Genomic DNA, 15462 nt, shown 5'->3' on the forward strand with positions numbered 1-15462 from the left:
AGCCTGCTAACGTGATAGCTAGCATAGCAACCACGCCCCAACACACCACTGATGACACAGTTGTAGCCTTTGATCAAGACTATCATAGATGTATTTTATCGAGTCTGACTTTTACTTCCGTATCTAGATACGAAAGTAAAGGCCAGACTCGATCAAACACATCTATGATAGTCTTGATTCAAGGCTAACACAGTTTCTAGAAAAGCCCCCAATTCTGACATTAAAATATATCCACTGATAAATGTACATAGAAGTTTGATAGAACACAAAAATCAAGTCCAAGCTTTCCCACTGATGCTTATGTTATTCCCAAATAGTATTGTTCTTCTATGTATGTTTGGTGAAACTAAATATATCATAGATTTATTTTAATTTATGAACTGAATTCCTCCTTTTACCATTTAAAAAAATAAATCTAGCCTTTCTCCTCATGCACATCATCCTACCAATTTATTCTCCCTAATGTTCTATAATACTTTCCTTCCCTTTAGATGCAGTTCATGCTGTTGTTCAGCCGGCAGGGAAAGCTGCGCTTGCAGAAGTGGTATGTGCCTCTGTCTGACAAGGAGAGGAAGAAGATCTCCAGAGACCTGGTCCAGACCATACTGGCCAGGAAGCCTAAGATGTGCAGTTTCTTGGAGTGGAGAGACCTCAAGATTGTCTATAAGAGGTAAGGAACTGATGGATGTGTAGTGGTTCTAAAACGTTTTAATTTCAAGGACACCCATAATAACTCTGAAGGTTTTCAAATGGAACCAAATAAGGGTCCATCAAGGAACCCTTAGCCTGAGGGTCCATGGACCCCACATTGAGAACCACTGGTGTAAGTTTTTCTTGCAGTGTCTCTCCTCTGTCTCTTAAGGGTGATTTATAGTTACGCACCAGTGCCAGGTCCCAAAAATAGCCAACCTACAAGCTCACAATGCATCACAAGCTTGTAGATCTGCTATTTCAGGCACGTGGCACGGCGCACAGCCAAGTATAAATCAAGCATTACTCCTCACACACTCTTATTGTAGCGACTACTTCTTCCCAATATGCAAACCATTTAAAAGTAGCGCTATGAGGCTGAACTTCGGCAGGAACTGTGTGGCGCGTTTCAACTCCAAACAAAACCAGAAAACGTCTTGCTGTTAAGGTGATTTATTAATACAAAATAATAATGTCCAAAAATGTTGTACTGAAAATTAGATGAATGAAACTGAAAGCAAAAACGTATACGCTAAACGGTCAACAGAACATATAGAGCGTGCCAACGTGTCGTCACCACGGGGGGGCGTGGCATTGGGCAATTTTAAAGGTAGGGTAAGTGATATTTTTTGGTTAAAACAAAAAGTATTTTGTTAAAAGGTTAAAGCACTATATTCTGATAGTAATCATTGCTATAGAGTGTTTGTTCAGTAACAGGAGTCTCCCCGTCTCTCCAGCTCTTTAATAAACAGAAAATACATTTTCCGGTAGGTGTCAAAATCTCAGCCAATCAGGAGAAAGTACAAATTTTTAAGCTTCATTTTTATAGTGTTCCAGTTCCAATTTTGCCTGCTCATTTCTTAGTGTCATCACTTCCAATTTCACTTGTTTAATCTATATCCTGATTGAGTTCTCTATCCTGATTGGATAAAATTGGAAATGAAACTGAAACTGAAACGAAAATGCATTTTTTGTTTTATAAAGAGCTGGAGAGACAAGGAGACTCCTTTTACTGAACAAACACTCTATAGCAATGAGTACTATCAGAATATAGAGCTATTTAACACTTATTTTAACCAAAGAAAATCACTTACCCTACCTTTAAGCCAACCTGGATTTTACCCCTCAAAGATGTCCATCGCTACCAAAAGACACTTGTTGACGCCCCCCTTCAGGAATTTTGGCACGCTCTATAGACAGGTTTCCGAGCGACGTCATCACAGAGCAGAATGCGCAATCTGCGCATGCCTGGGGGTGGAAGGCGCGTTCGAAAATACAGCCCTGAGCGGCAGTGAGCGCACTGGCCAATACAAACTAATAGGCGAGTGTGCTCCGGTGCGTAATTTCCAAACGCACCCATAGGCTTCCCCCCGCAGCTGCGCGGTCATATTCCTCTCAATGTTTACTAACAGGAAACCTGTCTATAGCTCACCCCCATTCTCTCACTGAATGCCCTGGCTGCCCGAGACACACACCTGACATAAACTAAAGGTAATGAGCAGACACACAGCAGGAGCGAATCAATCAATTACTGTAGGAAGTGGGACATCAAAACAAAGCGTGGGAAAAACCAAACAAAAATGAGAGAGAAAAAATATATATATGTTTTGGCTCCTACACACTCACTCTTTAAACGCACAGTCACTCATGCTCACACACATACACTTGTTATGACCTGCTCCGGTAGAGCAGAAACATTTTCTCAAACCTTTAATAGGAATTTTCTAATTGCTGGCACCATGTGGTTAAGTGGAAGAGTGAATCATTCCTATTGCAACATGTATTTGTACAAATGAGTGGTTTCAGATGATCATTCCATTCCAAAGGCAAATGCTGCTACAGTATATGTCTGTTGTCTTGAACCTGCTAGCCTTCTACTGTGATTACCTTGGTAGAGCAGAAACATTTTCTCAACGTTTTCTCAAACCTTTAATAGGAATTTTCTAATTGCTGGCACCATGTGGTTAAGTGGAAGAGTGAATCATTCCTATTGCAACATGTATTTGTACAAATGAGTGGTTTCAGATGATCATTCCATTCCAAAGGCAAATGCTGCTACAGTACATGTCTGTTGTCTTGAACCTGCTAGCCTTCTACTGTGATTACCGTTGTATGTGTTGCCTTGAATCTCCCTCTATTGGAATTACCATTATGTTAACCTGTATGTTTCCTTGCGTCTCCTTCTGTTGTAGATATGCCAGCCTGTACTTCTGCTGTGCAGTGGAGGATCAGGATAATGAACTGATCACTCTGGAAATCATCCACAGATACGTGGAGCTGCTGGACAAATACTTTGGCAGTGTGAGTCTTCTTTCAAACTTAACCTGAACGTTTGTTAAAGTGAGCTTAACCACACTTTACACTTGCGTGTATGTCAATGGAGAACAAAATGGTTGCGGTTAAATATGGAGAAAGAATGGTTACCATTAAACATTTAGAACTTTTTCAGAATAGAATGTATTTTCTCTAACATGTTGGTAATATTTTTTCCTGCCTTCAAAGCAGGGCTAGTGGTGACGTGACGCAACGATGTCAGTCAGAATGTCTTTACTGCCACTATCAATTCCATGTATCCCTACATTTACTTTTAGAACCTAAAGGTTCTGGTCTACAAGAGTCTGCCACAATGTTTTGAGATGTATTGAAAAATGGAATGATGACAAAAAAATTAAACATAATTAATATATTGTAAACCGGAATGCACTAAGTACAGTAGTTGCAGACCTCTGCCAACTTAAGGCCTAGAAATCTGGCCTGATGGCATTGGCAGCGCTAGAGGAATGTTTACAGCAAATGTACACAGCAGTGTGAAGGCATTTTTAGGCTGCTTAGGCGGGTTGAATAGCACCTGTACATTTCAGTGCAGGAAAAAAAGATGTAATAGGTTATGTGGTATGACTTCACAGGTATGTGAGCTGGATATCATTTTCAACTTTGAGAAGGCCTACTTCATTCTGGATGAGTTCCTGTTGGGAGGAGAGGCCCAAGAGACATCCAAGAAGAATGTGCTGAAGGCCATTGAGCAGGCCGACTTACTTCAGGAGGTAAGGACTGGTTCTTCATCAATCCTAATGTATAACACACTTCTACAACGGACCCATGATCTTGTTGGACAGGCCAGCTACTGCATTAGGCAAAGAGTAGGCATACATGGCACACCTGTCTATAGAATTATTTCATAGTGAAGCTGATGAATCAGATTTCCTTTCTCTGTGCTTTTATATTTTGCTTCCTGCCCTCACTTACGTATGTACTTTGTAACATAGAATGCTGCAGTACTCAATCAGTACCTTTCTCTTCCTTGTCGCTAACCCTTTTGCTAGGATGCCAAAGTAAGTGTTGTCCTCTTTAAGTGGCATGCATGTTTGTGTAGCTATAGAGCTTTAGCCCGTAGCAGTTAGATGTAATTCCAGTGTCATTTATGTTCATGTGATTGCCTTTACAGGCCTATTTAAAGGAATAGGTCACCCAAAATGAAAATTCTGACATTATCCAAAGACCCTGTCTCTCATGCTAGATGAAACACAGGTGAAGTGTATTTTTCTACATACCACACAGGGAGTTTGTCAGTGCAACTCCGTAGCAGATTCTCCAAAAAGGCTGAAGTCAACAGAGACCAGTTCTTTGGAGTTCAAAAATGGGCAACAAATGACCATAACATTTGTACATACCATTAGGCAGCAGAATGCAGGTTTTCTGAAGCCAAACCATCCCACTGCAAATGGAAATGAGTGACCTGCAGTATATTTACACCATTACTTAATGCACAGTACTTTACTAGAAGGCAAAATCTCCCCCAAATAAATGTTTTTGAATACGTTGGATGGATATCTTCACTCCAGCCATGGTTTAAAACATATTCATGCCTGCGCATCATGACATCTGGTATGTAAACACAGAAGTGGGAGGGATTTTTCTCTTGTTCAGTATTGTGCACTAAATGATGTAAATAATTATAAAAAGGGATATTTCCCACTCACTGTCCAATCGTTTGGCTTCAAAAGACTTGGATTATGCTGCATGAGTTATATGAAGTAATTTTATCGGGTGGTTTGCCACCTTTTTGGAACTATAGACAGTAACACTGGTCACTATTGACTACGTTATTTTGGAGAATCTGTTGGGGGTTGGTTTATCAACTTCCCGTTTTTTGGACAGAACAGTCATCTGTATTTCTAGTTCCTTGAGGTTGAGTGGATGATGATAATAAAAATAATTGGGAGAACTATTCCTTTTAATGTACATTATAAAAGGCAATACCTCATTATCCTGACACAGATTTATGAGCCTGCTTGTAACCAATTTTGAAACCAAAGGTATTTTTTATCTTGAAGCCTAGTTCATAATAGTACTTTATGAAACAGAAATGATGCACACACTCTTTATGTATACAAAGTACATCTGTTTAGTAAGAGCTTCACCATGTTCCTTTGTCCCTGCTCTTCCTCAACTGCAGGAGGCCGAGGCCCCACGGAGTGTTCTTGAAGAAATTGGTCTGACATAGATGCATTCCAACATCTTCTCACAACCCAGCATTGTTCCTTCCTAAGTAGATCTAGCCACCTCCAAGCCTTTGTCTTGTCTTTCCTGTTGCGTGTTCTAGTGTTGTATGTATCTAAACAGAAACTAATGTACTATTCTCTAGTGTCATTTGATGTGCCAATTATGGTGTTTGTCTCTCTGAGGTACCAGATCAATCTATGGCTCCATTCTGCAGCACTATTACATCTGTACACTCATACAAGCCTTCAAAAGGTCATGGAATACAATGTTGTGACATCGTGAAAAGTTCAGTATTAAGTTAAATTCATTCATTGTCATGCTTACTGATTGCAGAGTGTGTGTGGAACAGTTTACAAGACAGACTTAAGCTTTAAGTCTAAAATATTTTTGATTTGTGAGATGGATTAAAGATTCTTAATTGTGCTGTTGTAAACATAACAAGTGTACAGTATATGATCATATCTGATTTATCACAGTGCATATATATTATACTAATGGCTGCTCATCCTCACACACAATCACATGAATTAGTTACTTCCCCCTCAAAAATGGCCTGGACTTTTTTTTTTTGCCAATGTCAATTATATTAATATCAAGATACGCTTTTATTTTACTTGCATGTGATTCATTAAGTTTACCAAAACAGATTCAACATTCAAGTCAGTATGGCCTTTTATGAGAAATGTTTACTCAGAATTACTGCATGTCCAATTAGACAGACATAAAACAGTATTAATGACTTTAACAAATTCTAAACCAATAACATGACATTGTGACCAAAGAACACTGTGTATATTTTTGTTATTAATGGCATCTATGGAAGATTCACTTTACAAACCATTATAAGGGATTCTGAGCTATTAATCACAGGTCATTTGTGTTGTACTATTTAACACTTTTCCCAAATAGCTAAATTAGTTTTTTGTCATGCTTTTAGGTATAAAAGTCTGTTTAAATACTGTAAGTACCCTTCATTGTTTTGTGTTTTTTTTGTTTTAGATATACAAAGACTTAACATATCATGGTAGATTGCCAGCATGCTTAATGATCCGTGGAGACCCAGACTAATAAAGCCTGAGTTACTCAGTTGTGCACAGGTGTCACGCTCAACAAGCTTGTGACGCTGTCACAAGCTTACAACACAGCGTTGAGCTTTTTTCGGTGTGCGACACCGAGCTCATAGATTGGATATTTCCAGTGCACAGCATTCACGCACAACAAAGTATAACTCAGGCTTAAAATTTGACTGTATGCTGATCCCTACCTAGCGTGCTTCATTGATGTTGTCAGTAATATTTTTGTTTACAAAAACACCAAAATACAGGCTCAATTTGTAATCAATCTCCTTTTTTAGGCAATCATTTAGCAATTGTCAAGTTAATATTTAATGTGTCAAATCACTGACTTTTATATCAAACACTGCCGACATGTATTTTTTTTTCTGAATTGATTAACAGGTAATAAATGTACACCAACTGAAAATGTGGCCGTCACATTATTTTTTTTTTGTCAGTTTCTAGACATTATTTTATCCCTATTTATTGTTTATTACGGATCCCCATTATTGCTCACCACAGTGAAGACTACTCTTCCTGGGGTCCAAACATACACACTTTACAATGGAATTCTACCATTACATAGTTGAGTAAAAACAAAAATGATTGAAGATTTATGTCTTCACGCATTCCTGTTCAGAATAAAACACTTCAATTTCAGAGTTCTTTTTTATTTACACATGTACAAAATATGAAACTGAAAATGCTATCTTGAAGGCAGATTCTACCACAAAGGTCAACACAATTATTGCCAAATAAGGGAGGAGTTGATCCCAGTCCACTACAACACAATTGCTATGATGAAACACAAGGTCGGTTGCACAGGTTTAAAAAGAGAAGAAAAACTACAAGTCAGAAGTAGCAACATCCCCATTTTGAGCTACTTCATTTGGGACCACTGAATGAGATGGACTTATGACTTCCAGAGCAGACATGGTTTCAGTGTTGGTGTCACCACTGGAGTTCACAACCGCATCTCCTGCGTTCTGAACCAGCTCGACTTCATTCACCTCTTCACCAGGACTTGCTGCAGGATGGTTCCTTTCTCCTTGTTCTTCCTCCGACTCGTCCGATGAAGCAGGCCCTCCAGGTGAACAGCTTTTCTTCTTCTTGTGCTTTTTCTTGCTCTTCTTCTTGCTCCTTTTGGAGTGTTTATGGCGACGTGGCGTGTGGGTGTCGTCAGGGGTTTTGTCCTTCCTATCTGACTTCTTTGGACTACTTTCTCTACTCAGCTTCTGTCTCTCCCTGTGTGGACTTCTGCTCCTGGACCTGTCCCTCGCTCTCTCCAATTCACCAGGGACCGTTTCACTCAGTCTATCTCTACTTCTGCTCCTATGCTTGTCTCGCTCCCTGTCCTTATTCCTAGTCCGGTTCTGGTCTCGCTCTCCACTTCTGCTCCTTGACCTGCCTCGCTCTCTACTCCTGCTCCGGTAGTGCTCTTTCCTGCTGCTAACTGACCTGGACCAGGACGACCTGTTGTCCGCTCTCTGGTGATGGGACGCCCTGCTGTCTCGACTCCTCTCCCTGCTCCTACTGCGGCTCCTGCGCCTCTCACTTCCTCGTCTGCTATAAGAAGACCTTTCCGACCTCGGGGGGCTTCTGCTCCCGTTTCGTTGTCTCCAGGACCGTTCTCCGCATCGCTCCGAGTAGCGCCCTGCTCTGTACGACCCATCACCACCACGGTCTGGTGACATGTGTAAATCCCGATCGGCCTCCCAGAATTCATTGCCTGGGTTACGAAATACGTGCAGGAAGTTGCAGTGTTTCCCTTTTGGGCACTTCTGTCTGTCAAACAACCCTAAGAAACACACAAGATGCTAAGTTATTGGTGTGGTTATATTATGTTTAATCACTATGCATCTGCTCCAGTCAAACCTATTATCAACTTATGTCACAGTCAGTATATAATCAACGACAGTCCACTTTTTTTATATAGCACTTTGCATACAAAGACATGCAGCTCAAACTGTATTACAGTCATAAAATAAAGATGAAGACATAAGTTAAAAAGAAACGTAACAAACTAAGTAATTGAAACTAAAGTAGTATAGCAAGGAGAACATCAAAATGTAGGACATGGGTACAGATAAAGAAAAGGGTAAAAATATATAAAATAAATATACGATTATTTTATTTAAAATGGTCATATTTCCAGGACATTGCAAAAAAAACTTTTCTGACTCACCACATATAGCATTTTTCCAGCGTGTAACAGGGCATATCTCACAATGAAGCTGTTTCTGTGCATACCATCTCCCATTGAACTTGACAAAGGCATCTCTACACTGCTCCTCCCTTAACACAAATTAGACAGAGAATCAGTTTTACGCAAATGTATATAATTAATTGTGTTGTAAAAATGCACATGATCAATAGTAGTTGGGAGTTGACTTACGTGTCAAACTGGACGTAAACATTTCCTCTCAAGTGTGGTTCAAAGTTGCAGCTGACCTAAATACAAATACAAAAATAAAATATACACATAATTATGAAACATATCGTTGCTGTGAATGCTGTCGGGCAGAAACCTCTCATCTCCATATTGTAACTCAGTAACTTAATCCCCTTCTTGATCATACTACAGTGTCACACAAGACTATCAGAAGTAGCAGATCAGCAAGCTCAAAATGCTGCGCCAAGTGACACGTTTTGAGCTTGTAGATCTGCTATTTTTTTTTTCATCCTGAAAAGTAACAGTTTTGGACATATGAGGTTTCCACCAGACACAGACGATATACTGTATAAATAGTCTTCAGTTTGTGAAGAAATGTGAGGTAAGTTGTTACAGCGAGACCCATTTTCATATTTACATTTAATTGACTCTTTACCTTTACAAAACAGGACAATAATGTACCTGGAAAGTTTGACCGGAAAGGGAATTTATTTCCTCATAATTTCTTAATGAAATACATAAACAAATGTGTAGTGTTTTCCCAAAACAAAATCTTGTTTCACATCGTTTAGACCTCACTGTGTCTTCTTACCTTAAACTGCAGCACCTTGCCGACACTTTTGAACTCTGGTAAGACATCATGGTAGAACTCCAGGAAATACTCTTGGAGATCCTCCTCACTGTGCTCCAAACATGCATCTGTGTCATAGTCGTCACGGCGACACTGCTCCATGCCAAACGTCACAAACATGGCACGGATCATCAGAGTAGGGCTGGATGCAGGATGGACGTGCTTACGAGAACACCTGCAACGCAACAGCAGTGTAGATTAGGCTTGTTCAATACTTACTTTTCAGTACATTATAAAACTACATACAGTATGTGTGCTATAAATGTGCAGCAATGATAGCGTAACACAATTGCCAATGTGGTAAGAGATCGTCAGAAACTCAGCATCGGCCTCTGGCGATGATAGTTTTATCGAACAAGACTAGAGTAGCTGCAAACATAAAAGGATGGTATTTCTGTTTGGGACTCTTTAATTCTCACATAAAAAGTATGAATGTCATAAAAGTAAACAGTAAACAGAACAAAAAACATAAATGTACCTGTCTCCAAATCGACATGCTCCGGTCTTGAGGAAGAAGGGGCAGTTAGCAATGTCCCTTTCTGTTCCATAGTTTACAGAGTTATCTGTCACTGGAGCCTCAGGATTCATCCATGGACCTCCATTCTCTAGCTACAAGCAAGTAAATAGGGATTTCATAATTATTAAGGTGGCATCGCCATGCTCATGTTTCCTTTTCCATAAAGATTGACAAAACTGCATGAAATAAGACATTTTCTACATCAGGTACCGTTATGAAGATAACTTTACCGTAGCTTCTCTGCAGAAAATCAGTGTTTTAACAGTTTGGTTTCAATTGTAAATGTTCCTGACTCCACTAAAACCCACAAACTCCACTGTACAAACATTTAATAAAAAAAAAAAACTTTACAACAAAATAAATAATACAACGAACTGTGTAATAGCAGTAATAGTACCTGACTCTCAGCCTGGTCCAACATTTTCTGAACAGCCTCCTACAAATGGTGTAAAGACACGGCTAGTGAAAAATGTGTAGAGGTCAACATGGCATATCTGTTACTGCACGTTAAGATTACATTCACCAGGACTGTGGAACAGGAAAAGGCACCATTTCTGTTTCAGGAAGTTAATATTAGACAACAGAGTTAAGACACTTGGGAGTTTTTCCACAAAGAACCACGTGTAAAAGATACATCCATGTCTTGAGAGTTGATGTTGATGGCAAGAGTGTTTCTTTTTGTGTAAATCTTAGTTAAGGAAGAAGATGGACGTTTATGCTCTCAGTCAAGGAAAAAAATAGTTAAGACAATAAGGCAGAGTGTATAAGGCAATAACATTTATATGACAAAAACATATTCATAAAATATATTATATATATATATATATATATATATATATATATATATATATATATCTTCCCATGATAGAGCTTTAAAGTTCATGCTAGTAATTATTGAGTTATGCTAATAATTTATATCTCATGAAAATATTTAAGGGTCCACTGGGTCAAAGAAGAAGAGGATATATTTCTCATTGTTTCTATCCTCCAGGAGCCCGTTTCACCTCTCTCTCTCTCTTCTCCTGTAGCTTTTGTTCTTTGTCCTCCTCTTCTTTCTTCTGCTGTGCATCCCACTCCTCCTTTATCCTCCGCTGTGAACACAAGGGGAGGTGGAGCTGGTTAGAGCAATGATCATCTTTTACATACCGTCATAACACAAAAACATCTTTGATGTGTAGTGAGAAGATCCACATTACCTCGTCCTCTTCTTTTCTCTGCCTGGCAGTCTCCTCCCTCTCATACCTGAGCTTAAACTCCCCCTGTGCGAGCCTTTCCCTTTCCAGCCAAACCGCATGTAGCCGCTGACTGTGAAGATGTCAACAAGGTTATCTGTATCAGTGTGGTTCCCAAACATTTTAATTTCAAGGACACCCATAACTCAGAGTGTACAAATGGAACCGTGGTTCAATTTGTACACTCCGAGTTACCCCAGGGAACACTGAAGGTCCCTGCACCCCACTTTGAGAGCCACTGATCTACATGTATAACGCTGCATGTTACCACTACTACAGAGACTAAGCTGTGCATGAACTTCGTTAAAACCAACCTTTCCTTTTCAGCAGCTTCTTCCTCATCGACTGCATCGCTTTCTTCATCTTCTTCACCTAAAGGTTGTTACCAAGGCAGTGTTACATCAACTGTTGTTCATCAACCACATGTCCCGTTTACATACAACTTGGTATATAACTCATTAAATTCATACCCTGTCCTCTGGCTTGGGCCAAGGCTTGGCGTTTGCGTTTCCTCCTCTCTTTCTTCAAAAGAGCCTTGCGTTGCTTTTGGCTGAATGAAAGAAGTGACAGGTGAGATAATGAATAGATAACTTGGATTATGGCACAAAAAAAACGTGTGCTTTTTGAGTCTATCATCTTATGTTGGGAAACAATTATGAGTCGCAATTTTAAGTGAACAGTTACTAAAGGGGGCTGCCAAATTTTTGGCCGGTAGGAAAAGAAAATCTTCCTTTTTTAAGTAAATGTCTGAAACTACACATTGATGAATCCAACATCAAAGATGATGTTTAAACAGACACACAAAAGCATTCATTATAATAGTGCTGTCAAATGACTCCATGAAGCATCACTTGGAGACAGACAACCGATCACCAGAAATGCCCCCCCCCCACTGTTTACTGTACATATTTTTATTTTTGATTACTACTCATTTATATGTTTTTTCATATAATTGTATATTATTGTTTGTCTTTAAATGTTTCGATGAATTGAATACACAGGACCCCAATGGAAACAAGCCATAGTGATTATTTGGGTTTATCCTTTTAGCATCCTTTTGTATGGAACTGTACCTCTGTGCTTTTTTTTGCAAACTGTTAATTAAGTATTCAATCAAATATCAATCAATCAAACCCATATGTACTAAAAATAAAAATCTGTGGAATACTTGCTAGTCTCAAATCTCTCAAAGGTCAACAGATATTGATGAGACGCTTTGGATAAAAGCGTCTGCTAAATGACTGTAATGTAATGTAATGTAATGAGACAATCAGGTAAATGTGGTGAGCTAGCTTTGTAAGCTTCTAATCAAGTTGTAGTCTTGGATCAAGACTATAGATGTATTTGATCGAGTCTGACTCTTGCTTACGTATCTAGATACTAAAGCAAAATTCAGACGCGATAAAATACATCTATGATATTCTTGATCCAAGGCTAATCAAGTTGCATGGATGGCTGTCTCAAAAATATATGCAACACGATATATGTAGTGGGGGTCTCTTAGCTCTGGTCCTAACACTATGGACATGAGTAAATGTACTTAGTTACTTTACACCACTGCTCTCAGCTAACGGGTCCTTGCACTAAGAAACATTCAGCCCTGGTACAGAATCAGTTCACGGTTAACAGGTGAGTAGAAAGCGATTTTAAATAAATTCCACTAACCTCAATATTGAAGCAGAGGCCAGTGAAGCCATGGATGCTGCCATGTGAACAACAAAGCTAATGGTTAACAGCAGCTCGGCGGTATGATTCAGCACCACGGCATTAGTGTAGCAGTAAGTAAGTAAAAATATGTGTCAACTCCGTTTAGGCTCCGAAGTCTGTGTTCGTTATGTTATTATTATTAACATGGTTATATTTTGTTAGCTCATACGTTAGCGCGTTAGCTGCACGAGTGTTGTTCTTCCTGAAGATCTGCGGAAGGGGTGGAGCAAATACCAAGTGCTTCCGGTTGATTACATGAAACGTCATAGCCAAGTTTGATGTGTGTGTGTGTGTGTGTGTGTGTGTGTGTGTGTGTGTGTGTGTGTGTGTGTGTGTGTGTGTGTGTGTGTGTGTGTGTGTGTGTGTGTGTGTGTGTGTGTGTGTGTGTTACCAACATGAAAGAGGTAGATTTACATTTTCAGAGTAAAGGCAAACAAGAAACTACAAAAAGTGCTCCTCGGAGCACAGGTCTCTGTAGCCCAGGGGCCAGTTGCACCACCTCACACTAAATTCAAACTTAGCCTAGTTATAGCTTAAATGGCTTTTAAAAAAGCCATTTAAGCTATAATAGCCGGGAAAGTATCTGTGTCATTTTTAGATTTCTTTGGCTATTCAAAAATAGCAGATCTACAAGCTCATAGCGCGACACCGAGTGCCGTGCTATGAGCTTGTATATCTGCTATTTTCTTTTTTTATGTGAACATTTGTGCAAATCTTTAAATATATATATATACATTTTTAAAATATATATTAAAAGATTTGCACTCATTTTCACAATTTTTCAAAAAATAGCAGATCTACAAGCTCATAGCGCGGCACTATGAGCTATGAGCTTGTATATCTGCTAATTTTTAATAGCCAAAGAAATCTAAAATGACAGAGACACTTTCCCGGAATGTGTTTAAGCTATAAGTTTGAACTTAGTGTGAGGTACGGTGCAACTGGCCCCTGATCCATAGCGTTAGTTAGAGAGAACTCACTAACGCTCTGGACCAGGGCTAAGGTCTCTGCCAGGTCAGTATAGTGGGCCAGCAATAATCAGGAATTCGCCAATCAGGATGGAATATGAAAAATCAAACAGTTCCGTCTTCATCACGTGACCATAGAGATCATGTGCACCGATTTGCGTGAAATTTGGATGAAATCTTAAGGAGGATTACATATGTGTTTTACATAAGTTGGCCTGTGCATGTGTTCATATTATAGACCCACAGTCAATTGGTCCGAGCTCTACCGCATTTACAATGGAGAACAGAGCTGCACTTTTGAAAAGTATTATTGGAGGTGATACTGAATGTGAGCTTATCTGCAATTTTGGCCAAACCGTCGCCCCAGAATAGGGATGCTAGCTGTGTACTGTATATAACACACTGGTCTCTGAAAAACAGTATATAAGCTATCCACAAATGTGAAATCACTTATGTTATACACTGTGGCCTTGAGCAAGACACTGAACCCCTAATTGCTCCCGATGAGCAAGTTGGTGCCTTGCATGGTTTCCTCTGCAGTCGGTGTGTGAATGTGTGTGTGTGTGTGTGTGTGTGTGTGTGTGTGTGTGTGTGTGTGTGTGTGAAGGATAAAGGTGCTATATAAATGCACCATTTACTGTATATATAGCATGGCCCAGAGTACAGCATGTTCACCAGCATCTGACAAAATATAAAGATTGTTGCTTTATCTGATTTAGATCCACGCATTAATCCATTGCTACAATAAGATTGTATTAACACAATGAAGATTACTATGTTCTTCTGCAAGTAAGAAACCCCTCACTTCTCTTTTACCTGTATTCTGGGATAGACAGAATGGTCCTTCAGTAGGGTTCATGCATCCTCCTGGATGCTCTGAATGAGCAACATCAGCATGTTGTTAATAGAATCAAACCATGATGTCTCACAGCCTGAAAACAAGACCTAACATCCTGTAATATGAAACAGTTATAGCTATATGTAATTCAATCAATACTCCTCTGCAATACTCCTCATCCCACACAGAAGGCTGGCTGAAGATGCGGAAGCAGGCCCAAACAGACACCAACACATAGAGCGCATGGAGAAGGGAGAGAGGACTAAGAATTCCATACTTCCCTGTGAAGAACGGATCATGGCAGTGTCTTTGTTTGGGTGAATTGTAAAAGTGTTGTGTTAAATTGTGCATAATATGTGCATCAGTGACTGTTTTAAATTAACCTGACTATTGAGTTCACAGGTTCACAATACAGTCAAGTAGGCTGTGAAACAAATGTGAAGCAAGCTTCTTTCATCTGGCAGAGTCAGGTTAGTTTTAAGTCACTCAACTCAAAGGTTTACTAAAACACTATAGGTCTGGAAACATAGGGGGGTGAGGGCTTAACAGACTGCTGCAGTCATCTATATGTATCCCATTATTTTTAGTGTGTACTCACCCACAGCATTCCCAAGAATGCAGACACGCACAAGAAACGATCCCACCCAGTAGAGTCCAATGGCTCTGTAGCTATCTCTGTAAAAAGGTAACGCTCCCATTGTACATTGTAAAATCCTGAGTGTTTAACTCTTATATTATATTATATTCACAGGCTATTATTATATTTTTGCATGACACTGCTGTACGACAAAGTAGAAATCAGACAAATCGATTTAGTGGATTATAAATTGTATTAGATTTTTTTCATGTTGATTCATTGATATACATATACTATATAACAAATGATCCAACAATATGTTGGTTATGCAATTAATGCAAAAAGTAATCAA

General features: G+C 39.4%; 3 protein-coding genes across 3 annotated transcripts in view; 1 reads left to right on the plus strand and 2 right to left on the minus strand.

The window, feature by feature from the left end:
- The window catches only part of LOC311047056 (AP-1 complex subunit sigma-2-like), a 6937-nt gene extending 717 nt beyond the window's left edge, over positions 1–6220 (plus strand). Inside the window, exons 2-5 of the mRNA XM_084059639.1 lie at positions 492–670; positions 2883–2991; positions 3597–3734; positions 5147–6220. Coding sequence (XP_083915765.1) covers positions 492–670; positions 2883–2991; positions 3597–3734; positions 5147–5194 — 474 coding nt within the window. The 3' untranslated portion in view covers positions 5195–6220. The remainder of the gene's footprint in view (positions 1–491; positions 671–2882; positions 2992–3596; positions 3735–5146) is intronic.
- A 666-nt stretch (positions 6221–6886) lies between these two features.
- On the minus strand, positions 6887–12921 carry zrsr2 (zinc finger (CCCH type), RNA-binding motif and serine/arginine rich 2). The gene is made up of 11 exons (XM_084059628.1): positions 12686–12921; positions 11491–11570; positions 11335–11392; positions 10985–11093; positions 10793–10879; positions 10186–10224; positions 9750–9880; positions 9233–9446; positions 8644–8699; positions 8434–8543; positions 6887–8046 (listed from the first exon to the last, which is right to left on the minus strand). Exons 1-11 carry the CDS (start codon positions 12727–12729, stop codon positions 7094–7096), a joined length of 1881 nt encoding a protein of 626 aa, XP_083915754.1. The 5' UTR covers positions 12730–12921; the 3' UTR covers positions 6887–7093.
- Positions 12922–14550: 1629 nt separating this feature from the next.
- LOC311042886 (transmembrane 6 superfamily member 1-like) lies at positions 14551–15231 on the minus strand (the record flags this gene model as incomplete). Its single annotated transcript, XM_084053965.1, has 3 exons — positions 14551–14571; positions 14693–14814; positions 15132–15231. The coding sequence occupies 3 exons, from the start codon at positions 15229–15231 to the stop codon at positions 14551–14553; spliced, it is 243 nt and encodes an 80-aa protein (XP_083910091.1).
- Positions 15232–15462: the final 231 nt, after the last annotated feature.

This window comes from Gymnoscopelus microlampas (genome assembly GCF_963454915.1).
Source record: "Gymnoscopelus microlampas genome assembly, chromosome: 1".
NCBI lineage: Eukaryota > Metazoa > Chordata > Actinopteri > Myctophiformes > Myctophidae > Gymnoscopelus > Gymnoscopelus microlampas.

Excerpts from the sequence above, each read along its gene's own strand:
- zrsr2 (XM_084059628.1), bottom strand. The coding sequence starts at position 12,729 with ATGGCAGCATCCATGGCTTCACTGGCCTCTGCTTCAATATTGAG. Across the intron at positions 9,447-9,749 it reads GCATGTCGATTTGGAGACAG|GTGTTCTCGTAAGCACGTCC; the intron begins GTACATTTATGT and ends GTTGCGTTGCAG. Across the intron at positions 8,544-8,643 it reads GTTTACGTCCAGTTTGACAC|GGAGGAGCAGTGTAGAGATG; the intron begins GTAAGTCAACTC and ends ATTTGTGTTAAG.